The sequence below is a fragment of the Miscanthus floridulus genome, chromosome 5, assembly GCF_019320115.1.
Source record: "Miscanthus floridulus cultivar M001 chromosome 5, ASM1932011v1, whole genome shotgun sequence".
Classification (NCBI taxonomy): Eukaryota; Viridiplantae; Streptophyta; class Magnoliopsida; order Poales; family Poaceae; genus Miscanthus; species Miscanthus floridulus.
In genome coordinates, this window is record NC_089584.1 from 79,601,875 (window position 1) to 79,628,898 (window position 27,024).

The window sequence follows — 27,024 nt, forward strand, 5'->3', positions numbered from 1 at the left end:
CGTCAGGGAGGGAGTTGCATCGTTGGGAGAACCTACAGATGTAATCCCATAGGGACTCGCTGGGCTCTTGCTGACAGCTCTTGAGGTCCCAGGAGTTCCCCGGTCAGACGTATGTCCCCTGGAAATTCCCGACGAAGACTCTCTTGAGGTCCGCCCAATCGCGGATGCTGTCGTGCGAAAGGAATTCAAGCCACGCCCGAACATGTTCCCCCACACAAATGGGAAGATATTGAATGATGAAGAAGTCATCATCCACTCCTTCGGCCCGACAGGTGAGCCGGAAGTCTTCGAGTCAAATGCCTGGGTTTGTCTCCCTAGTGTATTTGGTGATGTTGGTGGGTGGCCGAAAACGCTGTGGGAACGGTGCTTTCCGGATGCACCGGCTGAAGGCCCGAGGCCCTAGGCCCTCGGGGCTGGGGCTCTGGTCGTTCGGCCGGCGACTGCGCCTGAGGCACGTTTTGTCGGTTCCATCGATGGTTTGGCCAGGATTCGTGGCACCTGCCGCCGTATGGTGGATAGCTTTATCACGTTGGGACCGATGCTGGTCACCAATGGTGCTACAGGCGTCCTGGTGCGGATCGGGCCGCTCGTGTACCGATGGTAGGCGCGGAGGAGGCGCCCGGTCGGACCGTGGCGCGACTACCGCACTCTGAGCCGGTCCTGGTGGCTGTAGCAGCGAGCAAACAAAGCGATCCGTCTGGCGCATCCTCGTTCCCCTGGTGGGGAGAGAGGGCACGCGTCGGAGTCGTGACGTGGAGCTTTCCGCCTGTTGGACGGCGGCGGCTTCTACTAAAACCCAGAGGTTCCGGTAGACTGCCCGCTCCTGAGGGTCGACGGGCTCAGGAACACCGCGTAGAAGTACCACTACAGCAGCGATATTCTGGCTGGCCCAGGCGAATTGTGGGACGTCATTTCCCTCAGTCATGATGTCGCATTGGACCTGACAGGCACGACCCTGGGCACCACCCGCCAAGCCAGGTGCATGGGGCATGACATGCTGGACCGACCGAGCCGGCGCAGGCAGCGGCTGGTTCTACCGCCGTTGTCACAATTCCTCGGCGTGCGCTTGCGTAGCTGCGAGGGCCTCTACACGTGGGTCTGGAGGGGTGTGAGTCTGTGCAGATTCCACAACCACCGGTGGCTGTCCCAGAGCGTCCACCATGGCGCACTCCCAGGACGGACGATGGCGTGGTGCCACATCACCGACGCTGGAATCGTCGCTCACGCCCTCACCATCCAAGGGTTCATGGGAAGCCGCAGGAGCGCTGTAACACCCCAGGTGTTTGCCTTCCACATTTGCACTTGCATTTCATGAACATGAGCATCATTCATTCATTCATAAGCTTATGTCACATGAAACATGATTTCGAAACATTGCAACATGTTGCATATTTCATGTGCGTTGTTTCTTTTATGAGATGAATAGTGTGCAACACTTAAGTGCAACATGTGCAATTCACTTTAGTGAAACATGGTTAGTTAGTACCATGCAACAAGATCATGAAACATGTGAAACATGACTATGAAACAAGTGTAACATTTCATGTGTTTTTCATCGTTTTAGGACATACAATGCTTGATTCTTGTGTGACCAAGGTGTGGTGTGACTAATAATTCTCTTAAACAACTTAGTGACACCTAGAATGTCATTTGGAACATTGTTCATATTGATCATGTTGCCTAAATAGGATTTCAAAAAGTGGTTTGACTTGTTTTGACCCCTAAACCCTTTTGTTTGACTGTTTAAAAATTGTAGCTTAGGATATTTGCATGTCTAAGCAACCTAAAGAAAAGTTGTAGAAAATTTTATAAGGAACAAACTTTGTTTAGAAGCCAAGTCCTGAAAATGTGCACAACATGCTCAAAAATGGCCCACAAGTCAGAATTGAAAGCTGATTCAACACTTGAAATTATTTCTAAGTGTTAGTTGCAGTTTCAGTTTCATGAACTCGACTTTGGCTTGATACAACTCATGATCCTTTGAGATTTAGCTGATGATTTCTAAAGCATTGTTGGAGACCTAGCATAGCTCTACAACTTTCATGTACATTGCTCCCACTGATTCACCATGAATTGAGAGATCAAACACCATCAAGCAACGCTGTCAGTCATTGATGGTTAACTGAATCGGGTTTCAGGCGAGCTACAGTGCTGACCGTTTTTAGAAAATGACCGACGCGTGGCGCCACCCGTCGCCGGTTGCCTGAACACGTAGCCACGCGCCGCGGACATCCTAGCACAGCCGGCCACGACATGAACCCCCCACGCGCCTACCAACCCGCTCGCCAGTCCAATTTCCACTTCCTCCGCTTCCTCCGCTCGCCCGAAGCACCGCAGCAACAGTCGCAGCAGCTCCGACGAGCTCGTGCACGCTCGCCACCGCAAAAACGCAAACTACATCTTCACCACAGCTCCGCCGCGTCCTCCTCCACCTCTTAGCCGAGCCGATTGGGTCTTGGTAAGGGCGCATTGGCCGTTTCCACCACCGCCCGCCATGACAGGGTCTCGTCGGAGTTGGAGCTCTACGCGACCAACTACCACCGAGGCTTTCCCATCCTCTTTTCTTGCTTGGGTAGCACAGTAGTGACCTCCTAAAGCTCGTACCAAGCTCGGTTGAGGCAGCCATGGCTCACCATCACCGGCACCTCGCGCCGGAGCTTTGCCGTGCCGCCATCACCGGCGATGAGCCACCTCCGCTAGGTCTTAGGTCTTGCCACTTGCACCAATCAGTTCCTCTCATCACGTAGAGCACGTAGGTGGCCTTGGTGTCGCCGGAGTCCTCGCCGTCGGCAAGCTAGACCACCGCCGCGCCATCGAACACCGCCTCCCCTGTTTCGTTGTCGCTGACCAGTGGGTCCGGCTGACAGGCAGGTCCCACGTGTCAGTGACTGTTTGTTCAAAAGGATAGTTTAAATTTCTAGTTTTGAATGCTATTTTGTAAATTTTGTAACTCCAAATGTGTAGATCCAAATGGTGTGATTCAAATTTTGTTAGACTCACAGTGAAGTCTAGTATTTAAGAAAAATATGACATGAGCACATGATGTAGAAATTTTGGGTGAATTAAACAGGAACTTGAAATGTGTTTTTAAATGCATGCAAACTTGTTTAAATCATATCTTGAGTTTATGTGATCCAAAAATTATGAAATTTTGTGGGTTAGCTAGTCTTGCTTAGTAGAAGCTCTGGTTAAAATTTGAGAGTCATTGCATGTAGGGTTTTTGAGTTATAGATTTTCCTCTTATCATTGATTGATAATTGAGTGAATTTTTGTAAATTATCTAGGAATCCTATGACCATGAAACTTTGTGGGTAGTATCCTAGTACCTTAAGGATGCTAGGAAAAATATGAAATCTATTGCTTGACACTTTTCACTAAGGTTTCCTAATTATGCCATTTTAAGCCATTATGCCTTATCGTTTTTGTGTAGGCTGTTATACTTACTCAAATGGTGTGAAATTTTTATGGTAGTCTACTTAGAGATGTAGTATCTACTGTGATTTTTGTAGATTTAATGGTGTAGTTTTCATATATGTTTACCATTTCCTCTAATTAATTGAATAAATTAAGAAAGGTATTAAAAGAAATGTTTTGGTGATGAACACCCTACTTTCTGGTGTTCTTGTGATATGTGTAATAAGTGAGTAGAGTCAGTTTTGTCCAATTATGTGTTTACATCATAAGTTAATAATTATTTTGTTTGCATTAAGTCTCTCTGGATAGATCCGGGGACTTTAGAAAGTTCCCCATGATATTTTGGTTTTCTGTGAATGTGATGAATACAAAAGTTGTGGATAATTTATGTATCTAGCTCTTGTCAAAATTTGAGGGCAATTGGCCCAGTAGTTTAGGAACTACAGCTGTTTAAAGTTAGGTTCTAGTTTTACCTACTCTCTGTCTTGTGTGGACAGAGTTATGTTGATTAAAGAATTCGACCTAGTAAAGATTGGAATCATGCTTTGAGGTTTAAAAATGAATTGTATACAATTTCATAAGCTTTCCAAATTATCTTGTTGCATGTCAATTGGATTTATAAATCTCCAGTTATGGCTAGTTTTCTGTACCGCTACACAGTCTTCATTTTGCTGAAATACAAATGCTTGAGTGTATGCTTGTTGCAATGTTCTCGTTGATTGTTTAGGGGTTAGCCTAACTTGAGAATATGCTTAGGTGCAGGTGCTAGGTCATTAACTGAAGATGAGCAATTATACATTAGGTTGTATAAACTTGGTAAGTAAAGTGATTTGAATAGGGCTTAAGTTGGAATATGCGGACTACAGTGAGCATGTGCATTCCCCGAGCATCCCTGGCTTCGTTCATGTGCATCCATGATATTTATCTTGCGCATTCATGCAATAGGTGTGCCGGAGGGAGTGACGTTGCTGGAGTTCGAGGGAGCCAACCAGGAGGAGGAGCCCGAGGTGCAGGAAGCCGACAAAGCAGCCGCCGCGGAGGAGTTGCCCGAGTGCCCTGACCACCAGCCTTCCTCTTTCCTGAAAGGCAAGCCCCAGAGCATATTAAGCCTCCCATGTTTTTACAAATACATTGAATATCTTTTATTCGTTGATGATGCATTAAGTATAGGAATTGGTTGGAACCAATTGTTGCATTATATATCCCTCCTTGTCCAGATATCGCACTGGAATCCTATTTAAGTTCAGGAACGGGTTAAATGCTTAGCCATGCTTAGTGTGGTAGAAGTCAGGTGATTTCCTGTCACCGGCGAGCTTTAGGATGAGGTGGATCACGGTTGGCTATATTTGCTATCGTGGAAAAGAACCACATGAATAATGAATTAAGACCGGGCGGAGTCTTGTGTAGGTTTGAACATAGTGACTCCGTCTGCGTTGTTTAAGGACCGATACGTTGTACGTCCTCATGTCATGTTGAACGCAGCCTAACACTTAGCTAGCCGGATAAGTCGTTCCGACCACGAAGCCGAGTAGCCCAACTCAGGTCGGGATCCGTGGGGGTTGGATGCATTTTGGAGGTAGTAAGGATGTGCGAAGAACCATTGGCATAAGTCCAAAGGGAGTCAGGTGCTTAAAATCCTGCACTTCCTGGCAGAGTGGTTCTCTGAGAATGCAGGGCGGCCCGGACCCGCGTCTTTTCTTTTATTTTTCTCCTGAGTTGTACCAAAGGTGACTTGTTTGTGACCCTGACGGGGGAAGTAGGGTTTGTGTTAGGAATAACACTCTAGCTGGATAGGAATCGAGTCGAATCATTGTCTCTCCTGGATAGTGAGAACTTGACTGAGCAGCGACAACGTAGATTCAATTAATTTAATGATATGGTTAAATGGATTATGATGATAAGGTTGCCACAATGTATACCTGATATGGTTATTAATGTTTGCACCCTAATAAAATGATTGCTTAGTATAGGTGCTAATATAGAGGACATGTTAATGGCTAAAAGTCACTGCTAGTTCAGGTTAAGAGTTGATCATTATTACTTATGCTTTTCTGCAAAAAGAAAGTGTCAGCCAGATCCACTATATTAAGCTATGCATAATCCTTGGTGTCATTTGTTTTGGTTTTTGACGGGTAAGTCTAGCTGAGTACATTCTCGTACTCAGAGTTTTTTCCCTCTTGTTGCAGATGACCTACTATATCAGGGATTCTGTAAGTATTGTCTCCACCCGGCGGGTGATGAAGACTAGATCATGGGCATGATCTCCATTTCTCTTATCTGCATGCTTTTGCGGGATTGTGATCAGCGAACCAGTATTTGTATTTGAACTCGGGTGTGTAAGTCAAACTATTTGCTTCCGCATTTTTTACAAGACTTGTTTTGTAATAACAATGACTCTGTGATGATGTAATCTATTTGCAAACGTCTACGAAATGTTGTAACATACGATATGTTAGGTTGAATTACTGTGATCTTGGTTGTATGCAAGTTGGTTTGAAATCCTTCGAGATTTCAGTTGACTACCGGGTTTATATGGGCTCAAGTTCGAGAATTTGATCGTTTCGGCGATTGTTTTTGTACTTGTGCTCTCATAAATTGGTCGGTTCTGTGACAAGCGCAGCCTGCCATTCCCACGAATTCGGATGTAAGGGGGAAAGGCGCCAGCACCCTTCGGAGTCCTCGGGCGTACGTATCCGCAGAGGACACGAGGCCGTAGGGGAACCGATCATGCGGTGTTTGCGGCGTGGACGACACAGTCTCTCTGGGTGCTCGATTAGGGATAGTAAATGAAGAGTAAGTAATAGTACATGTATTACTTACAGCGGGGTTTGAGTAGAGAGTTTGCTCGGATAAAAGCGCAGATGCCGCGCCGTCGATGTCGCGCGTCCCGGAGTCGACGAAGGGCGCCCCTTCGATGGGTGTCGGAACGTGCGCCTCCTCGCAGAGGTGGAGTACGCTGAGCCGGTTAGTGGCGAAGTCCAGGCTTCCGAAGCGGAAGGCCTAGGAAGGCTCGAAGATGGGTGGAACCCGCATCCCGACGGGCGAGAGTGCGGGAAATTCCATCGAGCAGAAGCGAATCGTATCGCCCGAGCCTGCCACGGCGGGGGTGGCATAAAAAATGGGCCATCCGATTACCAAAAAAGTGTTGAACGTACATTGTCTTCCCCATGGACGGTGCCAACTATCGGTACAGAAAGTGACCAACTAGTAAATATTTGTAGTTTTGCTGCACGTTGTAATCGGAGGTGGCCTAGCACTCAATGACACAGGATTTATACTGGTTCAGGCAACGTGCCCTACGTCCAGTGTGGCTCAGTTAGTGACTTTATTCCCGAGCCCAAGTGCTCGAAGTCTGTAGTGGGGTTACAAACGAGAGAGAGAGAGAGACGAGGTGTCCAGTCAGTCCGGTCAGAAGGGCCGAGATCGACAGGAGCTATGCTATGAACGAAGTGTCCTAGCGTATGCTTGAGGGGTTGTGAGCTATCGATCTAATGAACCTGAACTTGAAGAAGTCGACTTGGGTTTACCCTCCTGTGTTTGGAGGGAGCACATCCCCTTTTATAGAAGAAGGGGATGGCTTTACAAGTGAGAAAGAGAGAGAGTACGGACGTTTTTAAGCCTTGTTGCCCACGCCGATGGGGATGGGACAATGGTGGGCACCCGCAACACTGTTGATGTCACTGCAGAATGTCAGGTACATGTGGGAGGTTGAGCTGCTTTCTTCAAGACTGGAGGACGTCGGTACCTGCAAAAATGCTGTCTCGCCGATTGGGGGCATGGCTATACCACGTTCACCTGGTACGGTGAATTTCGGCGCCCACAATACTGTTGATGCCCAGAGGCACATGGGGGGTCTTACCGTACGGGTGTTTTGACCGGCTCCTACAATACTGTAGAGGTAAATGTCGGCTCCTACAATACTATTTATGGCAGGGTGGTTGTAAAGTACTGTTCCATAGGGTATGGTCCCTGGTGCCGTGGTTTGACTTGTGAGCCCCGTCTTGCCTTCCTTTGTACACCTCCTGGTTCTTTTCGAGCGGGCGTCCCCGGTCGAATGGCCCCAGTCGGTTCTGGCGCGCCAGTCGAAGAATAGCGATGGGCAAGGTTTTCTATGAACCCCGGTTGGAGACACGGGGTCAGAGTCGGAGGCGGTCCTCGGGTCAGGCTTTCCGAGTGGAGGCCATGCAAAGGTAGCCGGGGCCTAACGCTAGTGCTCCGATCAGAGAGGCCATTCAGAGTTGGCCTAAGCCTGAGCTAGTGCTCTAGCCAGAAAGATGGGCCAAAGGCGGCCAGGGCCTGAAGCGAGTGCTCTGGTCTGTTGAATTTAGACTCTCGGGCCAGTCCAGAAGAAAAGAAGGCCATCCTCTTAGGCCGAGCCCTGGCGTGGAAGCCGGTCCTCGAGGGACCCCGGGTTTATGAACCCGACACATGGACTTATTTGGACCAACAACATACAAGAGTTTGGGAGGAAATCTTTATTGTCTTGTGATTGTTGATGACTATTCAAGATACACATGGGTATTCTTCCTTCATGACAAATCTGAAGTTGCATCTTGCTTCAAGAAGTTTGCCAAGAGAGCACAAAATAAATTTGAAGTGAAGCTCAAGAAGATTAGAAGTGACAACAGTAAAGAATTTGACAATATAAACATAGAAGCCTATTGTGATGAAGTTGGGATCAAGCATGAGGTCTCCGCAACATATATTCCTCAACAAAATGGTGTAGTTGAGAGAAAGAACCGGACATTGATCACTCTTGCAAGAACAATGCTAGATGAGTACAACACCCCCGAAGCTCTATGGGTAGAAGCTATCAACACCGCATGCTATGCATCCAACCGCCTATTCCTTCAAAAGTTCCTTGGTAAGACACCTTATGAGTTGCTCAATGGGAAGAAGCCAGACGTCTCCTTCTTTAGGGTGTTTGGTTGTAAATGCTACATCTACAAGAAGCAGCAACACCTAGGGAAGTTTCAAAGACGTTGTGATATTGGTTTTCTTGTTGATTACTCATCAAAGTCCAAGGCATATAGAGTATTTAATCATGCCACCAGCTTGGTTGAAGAAACATATGATGTGGAATTTGATAAATCTAACGGCTCCCAAGGAGCATATGAGAATCTTGATGATGTAGGTGATGAACCATTGAGGGAGGCTATGAAGAACATTCCGGTTGGAGACATCAAGCCTAAAGATGATGTACAAGTAATTGATCCACCTTCTTCATCAAATGTGCCATAAGATGGTGATAAAGATGGGAGAGTAGAAAATGAAGACACTCATGTATCCCATGATCAAATGGTGGTACAAGTACAAGATGTTGATGCTCCACAACCTCCTCCTCAAGTGGTCAATAGAAGAAACACACCTCTACTACAAGATCATCCACAAGATCTCATCATAGGGAGTCCATCAAAGGGTGTAATGACTCGCTCACAAAAAATTGCTTCATTTATTACACATCACTCTTTTGTCTCTTGTTTTGAGCCTACTAAGGTAGAAGAAGCTCTTCAAGATCCGGATTGGATAAATGCCATGCATGAAGAGTTGAACAACTTCACCCACAATGAAGTTTGGACTCTTGAAGAGCGGCCAAAAGGTGCAAGAGTCATTGGAACAAAGTGGTTGTTCCGCAACAAGCAAGATGATCAAGGTGTAGTTGTGAGGAACAAGGCAAGACTAGTTGTAAAGGGGTTCTCTCAAGTTGAAGGTTTGGATTTTGGAGAGACCTTTGCACCGGTTGCAAGACTAGAAGCCATTCGTATCCTCCTTGCATATGCATCACATCATGACATGAAACTATATCAAATGGATGTGAAAAGTGCATTTTTAAATGGCTTTATTAATGAACTAGTCTATGTTGATCAACATCCCGGGTTTGAAGACCTTAGATATCCTAATCATGTTTATAGGTTGTCCAAGGCGTTATATGGGCTTAAGCAAGCCCCAAGAGCTTGGTATGAGTGTTTTTGGGACTTCCTCATTGAGAAGGGCTTCACTATTGGGAAGGTTGATACCACACTATTCACCAAGAAGCTTGATGGGCATATCTTCATTTGTCAAGTGTATGTTGATGATATTATCTTTGGATCATGAAATAAAGATTCTTGCAAACAGTTTGGTGAATTGATGTCAAAGGAGTTCGAGATGTCAATGATTGGAGAGCTTACATTCTTTCTTGGTTTTCAAGTCAAGCAAATGAGAGAAGGGATTTTCATCTCTCAAGAGAAATATACAAATGATCTTCTCAAGAGATTCAAGATGGATGAATGTAAGCCAATCAAGACACCAATGCCAACTAATGAACATCTCGACCTAGATGAGGGAGGTAACACGGTTGATCAAACTCTCTACCGCTCTATGATTGGTAGCTTGTTATATTTAACCGCATCTAGGCCCGACATCAAGTTTAGTGTGTGTATGTGTGCTAGATTTCAAGCTAATCCTAAGGAAACTCATTTAATTGCCGTTAAAAGAATCCTTAGGTATCTTAAGCACACACCAAGCATTGGCCTTTGGTATCCCAATGGAGCTATATTTGAATTAGTTGGCTATTCCGATTCGGATTATGCCGGTTACAAAGTGGATAGAAAAAGCACATCCAGAGGGTACCATTTGCTGGGTAGATCATTTGTGTCTTGGTCCTCCAAGAAACAAAATAGTGTGGCTTTGTCCACCGCCGAAGCAGAATACATTGTCACGGGTGCTTGTTGTGCACAAATTCTTTATATGAAACAAACTTTGCTAGACTATGGTGTAGTTCTAGAAAAAGTACCTCTTTTGTGCGACAATGAAAGTGCGGTAAAACTTGCAAAGAATCCGGTTCAACACTCTCGCACCAAGCACATAGATATCTGCCATCACTTTCTTAGAGATCATGTTGCAAAGAATGATATTTCATTAGAATGTGTAAGGACCGAGGATCAATTGGCGGATATCTTCACTAAACTGCTAGATGAGGCAACTTTTTGTCGATTGCGGAATGAGCTCAATGTTCTTGATTTTAGTAACTTCATGAAAAAAATGAGCTTGTGTTGTCCCTTGCATTGCATTGTAATATACAACATGTTTACTCTTTATGGTAATGCATATAGGGCTTGTCCAACATGGTTAAGATAATCGCCGAAAAGCGTGTGAAGAAGCTTAACCTTGGATCAAACTTGACAAGCAACTAGATTTACTTTCAAGTATTGCATTGCATATGCATGAATGTTGCTTTGTCGTTTATCTTCAATTGTCCTCTTATTGCCTATTTTCTTAAAAAGAATTATAGCCGAAGGCAAAATATTTTGAAAAAATTGAGGGTTTGAGAGAGGTCACTCACATTAGTCCCAATTGGTGTTTATTTGGATCTTACTAAAGTTGGGACTTGATTAGGAATAGGCAGCATGAAGGACTTTGAAGATTTGCTGGAAAAAGGATGACCGGACGCTGCACCAGACTCTGATGTCTAGCGTCCAGTCAGTTCATAGGAGGTGAACTACTGCCGAGAAGGAGTGACCAGACGCTGAAACAGTGCTTTCCCAGCATCCGGTCAGATGGCGATCCAGCATCTGATCGAGCGAAGAAGATAAAGTCAGGATCGACCGGACTCTGGCTGCGTCCGGTCAGTGGTGATCGGACACATTCGGTCATGATTCCAGGGGTTTTGGACCTCTCTCGAATCGATCGGACGCTGGGTGGCAGCGTTCGATCGCTGCCACCAGAGCGTCCAGTCAGTAGAAAATGTATGGGATCTGGTCTCTTTCCTGTTTCCTTTTCTATTACGTCATGGGGGACCCCTTATAACCACAGCGACCATCGTGCCTGCATCATTGACGTCCGCGCCCTGCTCACGCCGAGTGCCCACCGTACAGCCGCTCCTGCTCGCGCCCCAGCTCCACGCCACCGCAGTAGCGCCGCTTCTCCTTGCGTCCGTTCCATTCGTGCCTACGCTGCCACCCGCGCTGTGCTCCCTGCACTGCCGTGAGCCCATGCTACTCCCTACGCCGCCGCGCCAGTGCCATCCGTGCCCGCGCCATCCACATCCAAGCCGTGCTCCTGCTCCGCCGCCCATGCCATGCCCTAGCGCTGCCTTGGCCCTGCCCTGCTTCAGCGCCGCATCTAGTGCCCTCATTGCATTGCTCAGCCGCTGAACTTCACCGCAACCCTAACCCTTGACATTCAGTTGCCAACCCGATGGTTCCCCTTTTCGTTCCTCTTCTCATCGATTCGCTGGTTTGTAAGGTAGCAAGCCCTCGTTTCCAATTTTGCATCTAATTGCTTGCTTCTTAGGGTTTTGTATCTCTAGATATATCATAATTATTCATATATCCTATCTATTCTATCGTGCAGCGAGTCGGTGCCATTGTGGTCCCATTGACAGTTGTCAGTTAACTCAGGGCCAAGCTCGTGAGTACGGATCGAGGCCAAGCCTCGGAAGTGACAGTTGGTTGTTGATCTTTGTCAGCGATAGTTATTCTTTTTAGATCCATCAGATGGCTCGTGTCAAGAATGTTGGAGGTGGTCCCGGTGATGAGGATCCGAGGCCCTCGCCTCGCCAGCCTACAGATGCAAAAGGCAAGGCGACAAAGAAGCTAGCAACGAGGAAGCGCAAGTATCCTGATGCAGATACAGCAAGAGCAGCTGTAGTTGGAGAGGCCGTAGAGCGCACAGAGAGAGAGAGAGGAGGTGCTCGGAGTGGTGTTGTTATTGTAGATTAGCTTTCTCCATCTACGAGGGCTGCACTTGAGCAGGTTGAGCACCGTCATGGTGGTCCAGCTAGGACTCTCATGGTTGGAGGATGGCATGTTGCTATTGATGAGAGTTAGTCTCAGGGGGAGCCTCAGCAGCAGCCATAGCCAGTAGAGTAGACTCAGGAGGGAGAGCAGGCCGAGGAGATAGAGCAGGCACCTCAGCCACAGCTTCGCCGCTCTAGTCATACCCGTGCTCCAGTCACACCGAGGTTAGAGATACAGCGGAGGAGTTCTCACCCACCGCCTAGACCATAGGGTCCGCCTCTAGTGACTCACTTGGATTTGAGGGCCGCCACGGCCAAGCAGGTTCAGCAGCTCAGATTTGTGGACTTTGAGCAGTCATTCCTACCGAGGCGGGATGAGCGTGCTTCAGAGGGTTTCTACACACCTCTGTAGGAAGATTTTTATAATGCATATCTTAACAGTGGGGCAGTATTCAGATCTCAGAGGGCGTGCAACATTGAGACCATTGTAGTAGCAGCTGGAGAGCATATTCACCCTTACCTATCTTACCTACCAGGGCTGACTGATTTACTTGGACGGACATGCTTATATGTTCCATCTTGGGTCCGTTAGTTCAATGCTACACTTTGGATTGACCCGCAGCACAGATTCATTCACTTTGCTTTCAGAGGCAGAGATTATAGGCTGACGAGCACTAGGGTCAGAGAGATACTCAGAGTTTAGGAGCAGCCCATCCGGCTACATGAGGTTTGCTATGGATAGACAATGCCTCCCAGACGCCCTCACGGCAGTCTTGTGCCCCCTACAGATCTAGTCCGCCATTATTTTACAGAGCCATTCGGCAAGAGGTCGAGCAGGACACCCAGTGATCTCACTCCTACAGCTAGAGTGCCGAATGCTATTATAAGGAGGACACTGCTTCCGAGGATGGAGTATCGCGAGGGCTTGACTCACATACAGTTATGGTTACTGAACTCTCTAATGCAGGAGACAGTGTTTGACATTTGGGATCTCCTTCTATCAGAGATGGAGGATACTATTGTAGAGGGGTTCAGGGGTCATAGGCAGCTGCCATATGCTCACTGGGTTACATTCCTGATCCACAGGGTAGTTACTATGAGGCCACCAGAGATGCTGGCAGAGTATAGTGGTGCTACTATAGAGTTCCCTGTATACAACATGACTCAGATGATCCGTCATAATGCAGTAAGGACACCTAGCCAGTCGAGCTGATGTCCAGAGATGCTAGAGACTGCAGCTCAGCAGGATGGGACCATCAGGAGCATAGCAGTTATAGAGGAGGAGCAGCTTGATGCTCAGCAGGAGGGGATTGTCGCGAGCGACCCCAGTGACACCTCAGATGATGACTACTAGCCTAGTCCTCAGATGCCTCCACGTCGACATGACCATGAGGCCGTTAGTTCCAGTTCAGCTCCACCTGCACTGTAGACAGACACCGCTCTACTTGCCATATTTGAGCGGATGAGATAGGATCAGGCTCGCCAGGCTCAGGAGATAGCTGCCACTTTTGCTCAGTTTCAGACTAGGCAGGATGAGTTCTAGCAATAGCAATAGGCAATCCAGCAGTAGCAGCAGGCCATGCATCAGCAGCAGCTTCTCATGCAACAGCAGCTACTTGGGTTTATGCAGCATGTTGTGACAGCTATTGGGGCTCCACCATCATAGCCCTCACCGCAGCTTGGTTAGCCTGCCACCACTTCTATGACTCCAGCATTACAGCCTAATGGGCTTCAGAGTCGGGGACAACCACCAACATAGTTTGCTTCACCTACAAAGCAGGTGTCCTAGTGGTTTGCCTCACCAGTGCTAGCCTCGCAGTTTACACCTTTTCAGATGGGCTTCACATAGGCTCAGACTTCTTCGCTGCTAGTGCTAGATACTTCAGTCTCCAGGAGCCTTGGAGCGACTTTCCGTGAGTTGACAGGGCAGCCTACTCCGCCATATTTACATGTCCTAGGTCCTTCTACAGTTGCACCTATTACCGGGACTACAGAGACGCTCCCTTCTTCTGTTGCATCATCAGAGCCGCCTGCTTCAGTGATACCTGCATAGTCTACGGCCGCTCTAGTCCCTAATCCAACCTAGAACGCTTCAGCATCGCTTCCAGCTACATAGGGTCAGATAGCTCAGAGCTCAGGGTCAGATGATGATGGCACATAGTTCTAGCTCGCTCCTCATACCTCAGCGCCTGACTCGTCCGCTGCAGCCCCATCGACCGACCCTTAGGTTTTGGTGTTTGACACCAAAGGGGGAGAGGGATCGAGTATGTTAGATTTAGGGGGAGCGACTTAGGGGGTGCTTAGTATTCTATTATATTTGGTTTTTATGTGTGATACACTATTATGCATTCGTGTGTTTACTTTTATGCATCAAACTATATTTTTGTGATAGTGATATCTATGTGATCATGATATGTGACATGTGTGCTCTCTACTTTGAATCTTTTATATGTCATATCACTTGTGTTATGCTCATTTGCTTTGCTTCCGCATTTTACTCCGATGCAAATGAGCTTTATTACTTGTACTCATGCTTATTTCATATCTTTTGAGTACATCATGTTGGCTTGGGTCATATAAGCTTCCCTAACTCCTTTGTTCTTATTGTCAAAAACTTATATGAACCAAGCATGTTAAAAACCTAACTCTTTCACATACTCGAGGTGGTATTGTCATCAATCACCAAAAAGGGAGAGATTGAAAGCATCTAAGCCCCTAGTTGGGTTTTGGTGATTAATGACAATATGTGATTACTATGACTAACATGTGTTTTGTAGAAACAATTAAGTTAGGTCATGGTAATGGAGATCGATTGGGCTATCATTATGGTCATGCCCCTATGATGGAAATCATTTCGGTTTTCAAAGGATGAACGACAAGGTTAAGGATGGACTAGTTCTAAGTGTCGATTGGAGTGGAAGAGACACTTAGAGTAGTTTAGGACTTTGTTTTTCCTTTGGCCGTACTATTAAGGGGGGTATGGACGGGTAGCTTGACCTAGGTGAGTCTAGTGAGTTAGGTGTGGTGCACACTTGCTAAATCTAGCACTAGGTAGCTCCTAAGAAGTCCTTAGATCCATTGGAACAAACTTCATTCACATATGATAGAGAGTTGGAAGTGAATGGAGGGTCAAATACTGATCGGACGCTGGCTTCGGGGTGACCAGACGCTGGCGCAGAGTCTGGTCAGTTCATTTGATCAAGGTGAAATCATTTGGTGCGATCGGACGCTGAGAGGTGAAGTGACCGAACGCTGAGTCCCAGCGTCCGGCCGACTCCAGTAAGGTTCCAGAGAGGGAAAATCATGACCGGACGTGTCCGGTCACATCTTAAACACTGGAGTTGGGGGAGAACTGACCGAAGCGTCCAATCAACATGACTAGAGCGTCCGGTCACCCCGTAGAGGCACATAACGGTTTGTTTTTCAGCCATGATTATAAATACTTCCTCCATTCATGTGTGGGGGTACTTTTGCTCATTCCAACAGCTGAGAAACACCTTTGAGAGTGCCAAGAAGAGCAAGGTCCTAGTGAGGTAATTAAGATTTGAGAATCCTAAAGAGAGCCCTCATTAGTGAGATCAAGAGTAGCAAAGTGTGCATCCACCCTTCTCATTAGGCTTGTCGTGGTCAAGTAAGAGTTCGTGCTTGTTACTTTTGGTGATCGCCATCACCTAGACGGCTTGGTGGTGATTGGGAGTTTGGTGATCATCCGGCGGAGCTTGTGGATGACCCAACTCAAGTTGTGAGCGGTTGTGGGTGATTCACCGTGACGGAGTGTCAAAGAATCAACCCATAGAGAGCACTTGATCCTTGCGCGGATCAAGGGGGAGCTACACTCTTGCACGGATGCTCCAACGAGGACTAGTGGGGAGTGGCGACTCTCCGATACCTTGGCAAAACATCGCAGCGTTCCTCCTTTTCTATTTACTTTGAGCATTTACTTTGGGCAATTCAATTCTTGTCATTTATATTCATAGAATTACCATGCAAGAGTAGGATTGGAACATAGGTTGCTAAACTTTTGTGCGGTAGATCAATAGAAACACTTTCTAGGCACAAGGGGTTAATTGGGCTAACCATATGACTTAATTATTGCAAAGAAATTTAGAATTAGCCTAATTCACCCCCCCTCTTGGGCATCTTGATCCTTTCATACGCGTTCCCTACATCAGAGAGGAGCCAGTGGAGCCTGTGTTGGGTGGCTCCACCACAGTAGCTGCACAGTAGTACTACAGTGCCAGAACGGGAGCCAGCCGGAGCAACGCCAAAACACTCCATAAACTTGTGCTTAGGTATTGGTTCAAACTAAGGCCTCGTTCATTTTGGCTGGAACGGCCCAGAACATAGCATGTTCCGCCCGGATCGATTTGGCTCGATTTGAAGTCAGGTCGGACCAGAAATAGTCGTTCGGTTAGATACGGTCCGGAATGAAAAGGTGTCGATCTAGGCCTTTCTTTCCCCTTCTAGGCCCGGAATGGAAACAGACCATCGTATGTCCGGAACAAAGACGGACCAGATTTGAGTAAAACACCAGGATCCACTTGATTCGGCCCAGGAAGAGAAACCAACATGTCTTCAACCTGAAACAACTGAACAAGGCCTAAGGAAGCGTTTGGCTTGAAACCAAGAAACAGTGCCAAACACAAAAAAGTTCCAACTAGAATCAGTTGGAACGATTCTCATATTTTGCACGGAGTGCTCGAATCCGCAAAAGTCTGGTTTCACATGTGAATCATCTCCGTCCCGTTCGGCTGGCTGAATTTTGGCTGAAACTGGCTGAAAAACACTGTTCTGGCTGAATTATTGTGAGAAAAAAACACTGTTCTGGCTGAAAAAAGAAGCCGAAAAGCCGGATATGGGGTAAGCCGAACGGGGCCAAATTCTTTTTAGTGCAACAAGTATTTTTTAGTTATATAATTCTTTTTAGTGCAACAAGTTAAAATGGGTTGTATTTAAATTATTCTTAGTCCAAAAAATTGATTTTTTTAATTTATTTTTATTTATATGTTTTTTAAGAATATATATATCTTCTAGTGAACCAGAATCCAACCTATCAGCCAAATAATCTCACAAAGTGATTCTGATTCATCATCTGAAACGTTTCTTGAGAAAATCTGAATCCAAAATGTTTTTAGGAGAATTTAGATCCCTACCAAATGCACCCTAAAAGTAAGATCATGAGTTTCAAGAAGAAAATCAATTACTAACTACTAAGCATGGTCTACTAGCAATCCTAGTTGTCACACAGACAGACTTGCAAACAACAAGTAAAGTTGAAAGTTAAGACATAAAAGTAATTGCAAGAACAAAAGAGAGGCAATGATACAACCAGATTTCCCCCCATGGTTTGGGTTTGTTGCCACAACCCCTAATCCACGTTAGAGCACTGCAGAGTCAAAAAGACTTGGTTTATCTCTCTTGAGTCATGAAGTCTCATGTCTTTACAAGTACATACCCATTCTCCACTCTAGAATGGCGGGGTTCAAACCATGAACACCAATAGGAGTCTCCCAACAAGAAACTCCACCTAGAAGGTCACCTAGTCCTTCGTCGACCATCTCGATGCTAACAAACATCAAGGGTAACAAGTCTTCAACAACACGTTGATGAAACCCAATCAAGAACATTGGATTCACACAAAGCATACTCTTACTATTGGCAATCTAGGCTTGGATGGTTCTCACAAACTTCACAAAGTGCCTCAAAACCAAGGTGAAAGAGCAGCTCCAAATGAGTTAGTGAAGGCACTTATACAGGGTTGGAATGACTCGCTAGCCATGGAAAAAAGTTTGCAAACCCAAACATCACTGAATAACCTGCTAAGCATCACAAAGTCGCACCGAATCATACATTGATCCAAAACAGACAAAATGGAATATTTTGGCATATTCCAACAACCAGAATGGAATATGCCAAAAATATGCTTCACTGGATGATCTTCTAGGTGCCTTGAAGTCACCACTGCATCACATGGTGCAGTTTAATGACTTGGCCAACTTGACACACAGTTGAGGCACACCATCACTGAATGATCCACTGGGTGTCACAAAGTCGCCTCCAGATCATATAGTGCACACTAGTAACTTGGCCACTTGACAGTTGACACACAGTCAAGGCAGGGCCTCACTAGATCATCCATTAGGGTGTCGCAAAGTCACCACTTAATCATGGTTCACATCAGTGGGTTAGCCATTTGACACTTAGTCAGGGCTGGACCTCATTGGACAATCCATCTGGGTGTCACGAAGTCACCACTGGATCAATACGGTGACCACTTAGTTATTGGGCCAAGTCACAAACTGACTCTGCGCAGTGCCACCGAATGATCCACCAAGCTGGTCCAATCATACCACTCCCGGATGCATATTTTGAGCCTGTTCTCGTCCAATTCAATTTCTTTGAGATCTTTGACTTAGAACCTATCCATTATGGACACTTAGGCTCTAATTCAGGTGAGAGTATAACACTTGTGCATATCCAAATGCTCTCAACTCCCATCAAGTTGCATATTTTGGACCCTTCCCCTCCCCCTGATAGTACACCCAAAGGAAAAACAAAGCCCTAATATACTCTACATCAAGTGCCTTTGAACACCAAGCTTGCACTTGACCCTATAGAGTCTTTACTCTTCATGAATATCCTTTCCTCCATACTTGTCATCAGTCCATAACATCCTGGGGGCTTGGGCCAGCCGCACTCATAAAAATCATTTTGTGTTCGACAGAACTTCTTGTTTGGATGGTGCTTTGTCGCTTGCTAAGGAGGAGACGAGGTTCTGGAATATGGCAGGGCTCAAGGAGTTCCTTATCTCCGCGTCTTGTGCCTACGAAGTTTAATTTGGGCCAGGTCCTGTTTTCAAACTCTATTCCCTCTTAATGAAAAACATGTCTTACGGTACAGTTGCGAAAAAAAGATTTTTTGAGTTAAAGCTTGCACCATAGTGTGTGGAAAATGAAGCTCCCAATCTCTGCTAGCACGGATTCTATCTAGCTTCTCAAAAGTTAGAGTTTGTAAATTATCGGCCCACTTAAAATGCCTTCTGAGAGCTCCAACTTCCTCAAGTTGAACGCATCAATAATGACATTAAAAAGAAAATACAATCTATAATTGAAATTTGAGCTATTTTATTCATTTGATCCTCTTAAAATATTAAAGTCGCCACGTACAATGATAGGTAAGGTTCCTTTAGCGCAAAGTTGAACTATAATTCCGATAAGAAGGCTTCTTCAAAATCTTTTTGTGCCGGACCATATACGTCACCAGGAGCCCTTTTTTCTTCTGTCAATGGAACACATTGCACATTTTTTTAAGAACATCGTGTTTTGGTTTTTGCTTCCGTTCTCAGCCTTGCATCCTAGATTAGGGGGTGTTTGGTTGCCCCTCCTAAATTTTAGTCGCTGTCCTGTCGAATGTTTGGACACATGCATAAAGTACTAAATATAGACTAACTACGAAACTAATTGCATAGTTTACGACTAATTTATGAAATGAATCTTTTAAACCTAATTAGTCCATGATTTGACAATGCTTTGCTACAGTAAACATGTGCTAATGACGGATTAATTAGGCTTAAAAAATCATCTCGTGGAGTACCGACGGATTATATAATTTGTTTTTTTATTAGTATCTGAACCCCCATGCAATATCCTCTCGACACACCTCCTAAATTTTAGTAGCTGGATCCCAACACCCCTTAATTTGGAGTGAGCAAAATGCTTCATAGAGTACGCAGCACGTACCTGCTGTCGGTAGGCTAGGTTCGGAGTTCAAAATTTTGGGTATGTTATACACATGACTTACTAATTGGGGCTAAAAAATTAGTCCAAACCAGCTATAGTTGGCTACCTAATTGACTAACAACACTTGTCTAAAAATTTAGCCCACCTATTACTATTAGCTCTGAAGGACGGGCCTGGTGCAAGCGGTAGAGTCTTACCGTCTGTGACCGGAAGATCCTAGGTTCGAGTCGTAGTCTCCTCACATTGCACATGTGAGGGTAAGGCTTGCCACTGACACGGGAACTCTCTGCACTGGGTATATTATTTTTTATTACTATTAGCCCTCCTATTTAAATGCACTAAGCTATTTGAACTAATATTTAGCTAGCTATTGATTAGCCTTGTATCCAATCAGACCCTTTGTCTGACTATGCAACAATGAGCTAGATCCACAATGGAGTCTTGTATCTGAAGAAGCATGGACAAAATCATCCCGTCTGCTAATGGAAAAGCACATTATTCTTCGTCTAGAGTTATTAGTGCCGCATGTTGACAAGATACATCATCCGTACGATTCTGGCTCAAATGCAGGGAACTAGTTCAACATTTGCATATGCTTCTTATTGGTACATGGTTTCCAGAACTTCACTTCTTTGGTGTATCTGCATACTTCCAGGAGGTATGTGCATAGGAACTGTATTGTCTTCCACCAGCCACATCTTCTGCACGTATCTGGCTGGCAATTTCTTTCAGGTCCTCAGCTGTGAGCTTCACCTTTAAGGACTCAACGTTGGCATCTAGGTTATTTGTTTTTGTTGTCCCTGAGAAATTAATGAACACATCTCTCAGCAACCAAATGTAGGATGATTTGACATTGACAATACAAAAACAATCCTGTTCACTGATGACTTGCTTCAGACTTTGAATTGAATAACAAGCACAGATCAATTGACATAAGTTTGAAATTGAACTATATTACAGCTAAGTAAAAAACCAAACATATCACGAACAACTCAACAGGTTGTACAAAATACTACAAATCCATATTTAGAGAAGGCCGTTTTTATTATAGGATCTACGGAAATGATCTGTTACCTCACTGCTCCCCTTGTGAAGCAGCAAAATTCAAAGAGGATAATTTCAACATTAGACAAAGCTATTTGTGTTCGTTTCCTATAACATATGAATCATTTTGCACATTTCACTTTTCTCAGAAAGTATATACAGGAAACTTTCTAATTATTCATCTGGTGTTCTTGTTTATCTTGGGAATAGTATGAATATCAGCAGTTCACATTGTGCGCCATCATTGAACGAGGACAGGCTTATAAGGTCACACCTGGTATAGGAACCACATCATCCCCTTGATGCAGAACCCAAGCTAGAGCAAGCTGAGCTGGGCTGCACTGGTACTTCTTGGCCAGGTCTTCTATTTTCAGGTAAATCTGCTTGTTCTTCTCCAAGCTTTCTGCTGTAAATCTTGGATGCCTTTGCTGATGAAAGCAGGGTTAATTTGCATAAGTATTAAACTGAATCGATAGAGGTCAGGATATCAGTTCCAAGGAAAATTCTGTTCATACCAGACTAGATACAGAAGAAACTTGCTGCGTCACTCCTCTTCCAGCAAAAAATCCGCGGCCGATTGGACTGTAAGGCACAATTCCAATCCCCAATTCTCTGTAGTCCATATACACTGAAATTCGTGTTAAATCAGAACCATACCTGAACTTTATTAATGAACTTGGTGGAACAGGCCTAATTTGTGAGTGATGGAGACTAGAGCTCACCTGCAGAGTGGCAGAATCTCGGGCTCGATGTCACGGGACCAGAGCGACCACTCCATCTGCACAGCGGTGATGGGATGCACGGCGTGCGCGCGGCGGATCGTGTCCGGACTCGCCTCCGACAAGCCGATGTACTTGACCTTCCCCTCCTCCACCAGCTTCTTGAGCTCACCAATCTGCAGCGATTTCGGCACAAGAATTCATAACAGCAACAGCAGCAAGCAGAACGAGAATGCGGCAAGGTGGCCAAGAGACGCAGACCGTGTCCTCGATGGGGACGGTGGTGTCGACGCGGTGCTGGTAGTAGAGGTCGATGTAGCCGGCGTCGAGGCGGCGCAGGCTGGCCTCGCAGCAGGCGCGCACGTACTCGGGCGTGCCGCACACGGTCATGCCGGCGGCGCCCTGCCCTATCCCGAACTTGGTGGCCACCTGCACCTGCTCCCGCGGCAGCTGCTTGAGCGCCTTCCCCAGGAGGGTCTCGTTGGTGTGGGGCCCGTAGGCGTCGGAGGTGTCGAAGAAGGTGACCCCGCGGCGGAAGGCGTGCGCGACGACGGCGGCGACGGCCTCCTCGCCGAGCGGCGCGTTGTAGGAGCCCGTGAGCCCCATGCACCCGAACCCCAGCTTCGACACCTGCATCGGGCCGGCGGTCGGTCGGAATCGAACCGAGCAGCCGAGTCAGTTCGAGGTAGTCGACGGAGGCACAGAGAGGGAGAGGAAGAGGAACGAAGTCAATCACCTCCAGCCCCTGCGTGCCGAGCTTGACGCGGGGAACCTGCGGCAGGGCGGCTTGCTCCATGGCGCGGCGGGCGGCTGCAGTCTCGGAGGATCGAAGGCTGCTGCCGTGCTGAGAAGTGAAGGCTGGAAGTGGAAGGGAACACTCGGCTCGGCAGTGCGGTGGGTAGTTGCTGACAGACAGGGCAAAAAAGCTCTGCTTTCTGCTCAACGGCAACAAAGCTCTGAGGAGGACGAGCAATGAAGCATGATTCCTGTAGCAGCTCTGTCACATCACATCGGCTCGTGACAGGGTGACGAGCCACGTTTTTCCGGCTTGTTCGGGTTGAAAGGATCGGATACGATCGTGGATTATTACTGCTGCTGGTTTAGTGATAGAGTGACGAGCTACGTTTTTTCAGCTTGTTCAGCTGAGGTTGAAACGATCGGATATGTGGATTATTACTGCTGGCTGGTTTAGTGTAGGAGAAAAATACTATTCGATGCGAACGGGCTGTTTGTTTGTGCCAAAAGTCGGTAGTAGGCTGGCACGAATACTTCTCGCCCACTGATGGTGACAACTATACGAGCTCTACTCCGTAGCTCAAAATCTGCCGCCGGCTCGTTTACATCCAGTCTTTCCAAATCACCTTTAGGGCTGCGATAAGGCTGCCTGTAACCCCATTCCAGTCATTCTGTCGAGTAATGGAACTGCGTACGTGTAAAGTTTGGATGGTTGTAAAATAGGTCACGGCGTCTTGCAAAGTTTGGATGATTAGCACTCAATGCATCCCAAATTATAAGACAGTTTATGCACATAAATATATGCTAAGTCTAGACATATACTAAAAACAATATATCTAAAAAGAACAAAACGTCTTATAATTTGGTACGGAGTACTAAGACTAGACTAGATGGTAAAATAGTTGCGTGATATTGTGCTCTGAAGGTGTTCCTATATGCTGCGATAAGGCTGTAATCCCATTACAGTCATACATGTTCCTATACGCTCAGGTTTCAGACTCTTCTTCTACATTTCACTGCAAATGCTCTGAAGTGAGTTTAAGTCTGAGAAAGTAGAAAGAGGAGCAAAGATGCATGTATAAGTTCTTGCCTACTGGTAAGTACATGCGGTGCTCGGAAGCATGGCTTCCTCATCGGCGCCAAAGAGTCTGAATGTGCAGATTGAACTGTACTGGTAAAAACAAACCCAGCTTTCATCCTCTCTACAAATCAGAACCATGATTCTGCACTTTGGTGGTGAATTCGTCATAGCTAGCAAGCAATAAAGAAACTTCACCATTCCCTTTTCTAAAACTCAAAGGCCAAGTTTTTTAGGAATTCTATGTTTTTCTTGTAAAATTGAACTCATTTCTAGTTTTCTGAGTCCTACATTTTTCCTGTGAAATTAATGATTCCTGTAACTCATGTGAAATTGAATTCATTCTTATAAAATTCCTCCCTAAAACTGTTGCATCCGTAAGAAGCCACAACATACTCGACATTCCTCAACACGGTCTGCAACATAGCTTGTTTCTCATTCTCAGGTCGAGATGCGGATTAAAAGCGAGAATACATGTACTCCGTATGTACTTGGTGGCATGTTTTCCTGCCTACATGCTGATTGAGCTAGCACACATTACTGTAACTTTTTTTTTTGCAAGGAACTATATGGCAGGTTCACATAACCACAATTCATGTGACAACATATAATCATGAGCAAACTCTACAGTCCATTCTTAGCTTCACATAAGTACACAAAATCAAATTCCTGCTCGTACTTCCAATAAGACTGGGCCCTTCATTGTTCTTCTCTGTACATTATTTAGAACAGGTATTCCTGAGGACATCTGCAGGGAGAGTGCCACACCAATCGCATCATCATTGTTGCTTTGAAGTATTTTTAGCTCTGCTTCTTTGGTGTATCAGCATACTTCCAGGTGGCATGTTCAAAGGAAGCGAATTGTCTTCCACCAGCCACATCTTCTTCACGTATCTGGCTGCCCATTTCTTTCAGATCTTCGTCTGTCAGTTTCACCTTCAAGGAGTCAATGTTGGAATCCAGATTCTTGATTTTGGTTGTCCCTGAGAAATTGTAGGAAACATCTGTCAGTGACTGAATGTAGGACTGTCAGAATTCAGAACATATAGCTATTAAGCATGACTACTGATGACTTGCTTGAACTTGGAAGGGAATAATAAGTGCAGAAAGATTCAAGAATAAGTAGTTAAATCACACCACGTTTCAAACCAACAAAAGTATTTCATAGCTCAGTAAAAGAGATCATATGGCACAAACTATTCAACAAGCTATCATGCACATACATTTGGAAGGAAGGAGGTTACTTCCCTTCAAAACAAGGAAAGGTTGTTTGAACTGGATGTGTTCCTCTACATTGTTGTGCTTCTCTGTCAAAGCAGTTATATCATAATTGAAAAGGGTTACTCCCAAATCATAGTACTTAAACTATTTCCAATCATTAATGATCTATGAATATGATGCAATACACTTTTCCGTGAGAGTGTATACAAGAAAAGGTGTCTGGAAATGCTTCTTTGGGTGATCAACTCTGTGACTCATCAGTCTGGAAGCACTAACCGTCGTCAATGATAAGGGAATAAGATTATAAGGTCGCACCTGGTATAGGAACCACATCATCTCCTTGATGCAGAACCCATGCTAAAGCTAGCTGAGTAGGGCTGCACTGGTGCTTATTGGCCAGTTCTTCCATTCGCAGATAAATCTGCTTGTTCTTCTCCAAATTTTCTGGAGCAAACCTTGGGATCCCATGCTGACAAGTCAAAGTTAAATCTGTAAGTGAACTAAGAAAAAGATTTTGATGCAGACCAAGAAATAATTTTTTTGGCAACAAAAGAGAGATTCTGAGGTAGACTATATCAATACCAGAACAGATTCAGCGCCCACTTGTTCTTTCACTCCTCTTCCACCAAAAAACCCACGGCCAAGAGGACTGTATGGTACAATTCCAATTCCCAATTCTCTGAAGTCCACAGAGCATAAAGAATCTTAATACGTAATAATATCTGGTCAGGACCTCCATGGGCTGGAACAAAAGAATTTGCAATCCATCAAATCACCTGCAGAGCGGCACAATTTCGGGCTCAATGTCGCGAGACCAGAGAGACCACTCCATCTGGACTGCGGTGATCGGGTGCACAGCATGTGCACGCCTAATGGTGTCCGGGCTCGCCTCTGACAATCCGATGTACTTGACCTTCCCCTCCTCCACCAACTTCTTGAGCTCGCCAATCTGCAATGGTTTCGAACAAAGAATTCACATGAGCAAACACACCAACAACGCGGACTGCTTTAAGGCAGGCTGCAGAGACCGTCTCCTCGATGGGAATTGTGGTGTCAATGCGGTGTTGGTAGTAGAGGTCGATGCAGTCGATGTCGAGGCGGCGCAGGCTGGCCTCGCAGCAGGCGCGAACGTACTCCGGCCGTCCGCACACGGTCCGGTTGCCGCTTTCGTCACGCAGTATCCCGAACTTAGTGGCCACCTGCACCTGCTCCCGCGGCAGCTGCTTCAGCGCCTGCACACAGGCAGAGGCGATGTCTTCCGCGGGTAAGTAAAACTCAGTTCACGCCCATAGCTCTTTAGAAAAAGGGAAGTGCGAACGGACCTTGCCAAGGAGGATTTCGTTGGTGAGGGGGCCGTATACGTTGGAGGTGTCGAACAAGGTGATCCCGCGGCTGAAAGCGTGCGTGATGACGGCGATGCCGGCCTCGTCGTCCAGCGGGGAGTTGTACGCGCCCGTCAGTCCCATGCACCCGAACCCCAGCTTGGACACCTACATAATCAATCGGTGGAGTCGATTCAATCAAAGCACCGGGCTAGCGGACAACGAGAGAGCGGAGGCGCGGCCGCCGCAACAAGATAGTTTGGGGAGAGGTGAACGGAGATAGATAAAGAGACCTCAAATCCCTGGGCGCCGAGCTTGACGCGGGGAACCGGAGGGGCTTGGTTATCCATGGCCGCTGCTCGCTGGTGAACTGAAAGAGGAACGGTGAAAGTGGAATCAAGTTTGGTTCGAGGAAAAATAGCAGCCACTTCTGCCAGATTTTGGGTTGGTGGGGCTTTTGCCAAAAGTCCAACCAAAGGGGCTATGTTTGGAGGTGGCTTTATTAGAAGCAGCTGTTTTTTCGTACTATATTTTTAAAAACTGGTTTGCTTCTGTTTTTAGCTTTTGGCTTTCTGCTTTTTAAAATTGGTGGAATAAAAAGTTCTTCTATAGTTGTTTTAAGAGAGATAAAGATAGAAGCTATATTTTATACTTGTTTAATCAAATAACTTTCAGTTTTTCTACAGCTCATAATCCACAGCAGCTTTCTCACAGCTCATAGTACTTTTTTTCCATAGCCACAGCTCAACCAAACACGCCCTTTATAGGCACATGGTACATATTATAGCTATAGGATTGTTGAATCTAGATAATAAAAGTTGGGAATAATTGTCGGTTGGACATCTAAATTGATAAATTGATAGTCCTTTGCTGCTAGACATTTCACTCTGGAACAATTTGTCAGAAAATATTGTGGTTCGATAAAATTAGGCCAAATTAGGCCACTGAACTGGTTACAGAATGAACAGCGGTGAAATAAAATTCGGACCGGTTACATAGAGAACAACGGTGAAATAAAATTCTTACCGCCGCT

At 45.9% G+C, this 27,024-nt stretch overlaps 1 protein-coding gene and 1 pseudogene across 2 annotated transcripts; both read right to left on the bottom strand.

Moving 5' to 3' along the window:
• Nucleotides 1-20,156: 20,156 nt before the first annotated feature.
• On the bottom strand, nt 20,157-22,629 carry LOC136452421 (probable aldo-keto reductase 1; annotated as a pseudogene).
• Nucleotides 22,630-23,862: 1,233 nt separating this feature from the next.
• On the bottom strand, nt 23,863-26,434 carry LOC136452422 (probable aldo-keto reductase 1). 2 transcript variants are annotated; one of them, XM_066453034.1, is made up of 8 exons: nt 26,285-26,434; nt 25,992-26,159; nt 25,698-25,901; nt 25,446-25,618; nt 25,252-25,348; nt 24,985-25,138; nt 24,672-24,755; nt 23,863-24,431 (listed from the first exon to the last, which is right to left on the bottom strand). In XM_066453034.1, the coding sequence occupies exons 1-8, from the start codon at nt 26,339-26,341 to the stop codon at nt 24,250-24,252; spliced, it is 1,119 nt and encodes a 372-aa protein (XP_066309131.1). In that variant the 5' UTR covers nt 26,342-26,434; the 3' UTR covers nt 23,863-24,249. The 2 variants fall into 2 exon arrangements, with proteins under 2 accessions (XP_066309131.1, XP_066309132.1); XM_066453035.1 differs by lacking the exon at nt 24,672-24,755.
• Between the last annotated feature and the right edge of the window lie 590 nt (nt 26,435-27,024).